At 37.6% G+C, this 5000-nt stretch overlaps 1 protein-coding gene across 3 annotated transcripts in view; it reads left to right on the forward strand.

Moving 5' to 3' along the window:
- The window catches only part of LOC144957779 (acid-sensing ion channel 1-like), a 306131-nt gene that overhangs the window by 231469 nt on the left and 69662 nt on the right, over positions 1-5000 (forward strand). For all 3 annotated transcript variants that reach the window (XM_078889195.1, XM_078889197.1, XM_078889196.1), the window contains one exon: positions 1-709. This exon is cut by the window's left edge and continues 37 nt beyond it. In XM_078889195.1, coding sequence (XP_078745321.1) covers positions 380-709 — 330 coding nt within the window. In that variant the 5' untranslated portion in view covers positions 1-379. The remainder of the gene's footprint in view (positions 710-5000) is intronic.

The raw sequence follows: 5000 nt of genomic DNA on the forward strand, positions 1-5000 counted from the left end.
CATATCTTGACATCTTTCAAGAGAAAACAACAGTTTCAAGAATCCAACCAAACACTTTAAAATGTAATGAAAAACAATGTTTTAAACGGTATAAACGTAACAAGCAATCTCATCTTTCTTTTAGTAAGAATCACATTAAATTCATTGGAAAATCTCAACACAATCCAATAGAAGTAGAGGAGAATCAATTTTAGAACCAACAAAACTATATACCGTACCAATAGCGGTCATATCCTCCAATACAACAACTAAAATCCTGAATATTCCTAATCAACGCCATATACCATAAACCAAAGAGATACGAACCACATACTCAAACAAACCCTCCAGTCCCAACCCCCCCCCCCCCCCTCTTCCCCCCAACCCATTCCATCAAGAAATGTTCCACCAGAAAATCTCACCAAACTCAGACGACGAACCAGCTTGCCTCGACCTTGAACCGATTAACCTCAACAGTTACAACGGACTCCAAAACGACCATCACCCAAACAAGATTTCCGGGGTCAAGGTCGACCATTCAATAACCCCTACCCTTCAAGGGTCACAACCACATCCATTATCTTCCTCTGACGATCCCTCTACAATCCCGTACACAATAAATCAGCCATTTCCAAATTCCGAGAGAGGTCTTCAAGAATATCTCCAGTATCAACCAGTGACTTCAAATCTAAAAAACAATCGGAACAGCCTAGAAAAGGCGGACATGAAGGTTTGTAGAGAGTATTATCATTATTTTTACCTCTCCTTTGATCTTTTCAAAATAGAAATGAAGCTACTTAAGTGTCCATTCTCGTCTATTCGTATTCAACGTTTTGCTAATCGGAGCGATCTATATTAACTTTCCACGTGCTCGAGGTCATTGGTCACATTGCAAAATGAGCTAAAAGTGACCAACATAGTGAAAAGTGCTCACAGCTTTAGAAATATCTAACATCACGATTGGTCATTTTGTTCAGTTTGACACATGTGTGTGTTTATAACTTGTAAACAAAGCAGCGTGTTTACATTTTAAAAGAAATATCCAATCCTTGGACAGCAACAAATCATGTGATTGATGACTTGGTTGGACGAAAACCTGAATATAGATCGCTCCCATGAATAACCATGATATATGCAAAGCGATAGGTCATAAGGTAACTCCTACTCTTTTAGCAATATAAGCATGAAATCGTCACAACGATCGGGTAACCTGAATAGTGTAATGATATCATATCTGACCAGTAATCAAGATGCCCGATATTTGATCTCCAGTCGAGAGGCAGCTTGACATTCTGGGATGACTATAGATAGGATGCGCTTGGCTAAGAAGTTCATAACATTGCCATCCGGCAGACAAACACACAAAACTATGTGTAATCATGAACTTTTATAGTCTGGATAATACCGTTTAGTGAGTATTACTCATAAATGTGGGTGGCAAAATCAATAACAAAGACTAGATTGACGTCAACTTCATTCTATCTATAGAGGAATATTTTGAATGTATCTCTCTGCTCCGTTTGGCACCGGTTTCATCCACTCCTTTTGGGAATTTTATTTTAATTAGAAAAAAAGGATTACACTTGTGGAAAACTGAACTTATCAATATGATGTTCCCATTCACCCAACCCAAACAAAAAGCTGTTAACAAGCTAACTACCGTACTCTGGGGAGGAAAAAAAGACAAATTTAATAATTTGGCCAGAAAAAATCTTCCTTCAAAATATCGATCGATTTAAATGATCCCCGTCTTGGCAAAAAACAAATCTCAAACCTGGGATCTCGCGAGGTCATGATTGAATTCCCTGGTTTGAGAAGTTTTTTTTTCCCGAGACAGGGGTCATTTAAATCGATCGATATTCGAAGGACGAGTTTTCTGGCCAAATTTTAAAATACATTTCTTTTCAGATGAGCGTCAGTTAACTGGTTAATTACACTTGAATAGAAGGTAAATCCTAATAAACACAGACATACAGCTCTGGCTAATCTCAAGAAGACAAGTGTATATCTGGAAAAACAAAAAGATATATTTCTCTGATACTAAGTGCAAAACACCGTGACCTAGGCGTTTTACAATGATATTTGTCTCTAGTCCCGTAATTTGTGTTCCATCGCCTCAAAATAGCATTATTGTTGAGGTAATTTAATTTACCTTACTTTAAATCTCATTTCCTCCCATACGCATCTTTGACACATGGGACTGTCCATAAAATTCGTTATTCCTCTATGTCTGAAATGCCATGTTTGCCTCATCCCATGTCAGTTTCCCCGGTTTTCAGGTCTCTGTCGACCGTTGCGTTCCACGTTGTCTTGAGAGGTGGTTCAGATTCTTAAAATGAATTGATAAGAGAGAGAGAGAGAGAGAGAGAGAGAGAGAGAGAGAGAGAGAGCAATATCCACTAAACGTGCTCAAAGCGCTTTACAAAGGGTCTCTGACCAACAACAACACGTCATATGGAGAACGAGACATTACGCCTGTTTCTCGAAAAAAAATTGTAATAACGCCTGAGACAGCGCCTGAGACGGCCAGGTACTCATTTTACACCCGAACCCAAGTACCGTGAGAGAATGCGAGCTGAGAGCATTTTCCAAGGACTCAACTATGCGCCGAGCGAGGCTCCAATTTCGAACCCAGAACCCTCCGTCCGAAAGTGAGTGTCATACCACTAGACCACATTATAGCTGCACAATTAACCAGTAGATTTTTGACCAATCAAAACATGGAATTTGTGACACACCCACACACGTGTTCGGACAAACATAGTTGGTTGTTTATAAACACTAACGCGAATGGAATCGACCTGTCTCCCAGATCCTTGTTATTGTCTTTATACCGCCAAATGGGTGACTAGTTATCACACGAATTTCTCGATCAGATTATAAACGCTTAAATTTACACATAGTTCTGTGTGTTACTTCTACTGATCAAGCGGTAGAACTTTGTGTATTTTACTTAAACACTTACCATCGATAGTAAAACCTGTGTAGTTTGAGGTGTCTACCAATCACTGCCATTGTTTACATTATGACGATTGTCCGAGAGGCTTGGTTATCTACCTGTCTATTAGGTCATGTTTGTTATGTTTTATAGAGTGGAATGAATACGGTTCTTCAAACTGTGAAAAAAAAAAACAACCTAAGATTTCAATTGACACCTCCTAGATAGTCACGCCTCTCGGACAGTCGTCATAATGTAAACAATGACAATGGTGGGTAAACAGAGCGAACTACAAAGGTTTTACTTTCGATGGCATGTGTTTATATAAATAACCCATTGTTCTACCGCTTGATCAATATAGACAGTTCGAATATGACGTCACTCAGGTCTTTGTTATTGTTTTTTTGCAATCCGCGTTTATGAGTAATTCTCACTGGACTGTATTAACCAGTCTATAAAAGTTCATGGTTACACATAGTTTTGTGTGTTGGTCCGTTATACTTCCGGATGGCAATGTTCTGAGCTTCTAAGCCAAGTGCATACTATCTATAGTGTTTGGAAACGATTGTTTAACCCTCTCCTTACCAGCCATTATCAGGATTTTCCCCAAAACTTCACACCCAACAAACACACAAAAACATACATTTTTATCACTCAAACACAATAGCAGTAAAGTTCTTGCGATATATAATTTCATGCTCTACAACAACTGTTCATTTTCTATAAATTTTATGATGTACAAGAGAAATTTGAATTTTAAAAAATGTTGGTTGTATCGTAACAGTTTTGTGTGTTGGTCCGTTATACTTCCAGATGGCAATGTTATGAGCTTCATAGCCAAGCGCATACTATCTAGAGTTGGTCAGGAGATGGTTAAAGTAATGGTCCACAACTATCATATTTGAAAATGGCTTTACACTTTATGATTGCCTTGTAAAACTGCTTGTTAATTCTGTAACAGAATAATTTGTTAGAATTTTTTATTACCATACTGGCGAGCAAAATAGATAATTTTTAATGATATGCAAATGTGTCAGGTCAACCGTACGCCGTGGCAATGACTAACTAGTATAATGTGATCGAACTATATATATATATATATATATATATATATATATATATATATATATATTATATATATATATATTCATGAGTGTTTTGTGGGTACTTGTCTGTACGAGAGTGCTCGATAATTTAGATTAGATCCTATAAAAATAAATAAATTCATTCACGTACTTTTAGCCGAAACATTCGTTTCCATGTCCTCCAATTCATCAGTCGGCATTGTTTCGATAACACCGTTTAGTGAGTATTACTCATAAACGTGGATGGCAAAAAATAATAACAAAGACGAGAGTGACGTCAACTGCATACTATCTATAGATAGAACGAAGTTGACGTCATTCGGGTCTTTGTTATTGTTTACCCCCATAAAATATCAGCTTTTTATGACGACTGGTCATTCATTTGCCCATTTGAGACGTGGCCGTTTTCTGAGCGGTGCAATGTCTTTGAACTTGAAGGGTCTTCTGGAAAAGCTCTTTATTCAATTTTTCTCACTGTTGTAAAATGACTTCCTGACTATCAATACTGTTTTCCCTGTAGAATATTTTTTTTAAAAAAAAAGTTTTATCGCGCAACAGACATCATGTATCGTCCAACCTATTATGTTTTGCTGTGAGCTTGGTCGTAACCATCGGAAAGTCAAAGCCTTACTCTGACCAAAAAGTGACGTCAAAATGCCAGTCTTTGGCCACAAAAGAAAACAAATCGTGAGTTGTATTCAATAGTTCAACAAAAAAAAAATAACTTGTTTCCTTGAGCTCAACTAACGACAACTCACTAGACGCTACACAAAACTAAAAAATGACGTCAAACTGCCAGTCCAAGAGTGTTCTTGCGTACCCATCGTTATGTTATAGCCTGACACTGAAATCCGAAAGGACTGGCAGAAGACGTCATTATTTGGTTTTTGGACAGCCTAGTGAGTTGTCGTTAGTAGAGCTCATGGAAACAAGTTATTTCATAGGTTGAACTATTAAATACAACTCACGATTTGTTTTCTTTTGTGGAAAAAGACAGG

Source organism: Berghia stephanieae, chromosome 12, assembly GCF_034508935.2.
Source record: "Berghia stephanieae isolate SIO BIC M18660-M18661 chromosome 12, UCSD_Bste_1.3, whole genome shotgun sequence".
Classification (NCBI taxonomy): Eukaryota; Metazoa; Mollusca; class Gastropoda; order Nudibranchia; family Aeolidiidae; genus Berghia; species Berghia stephanieae.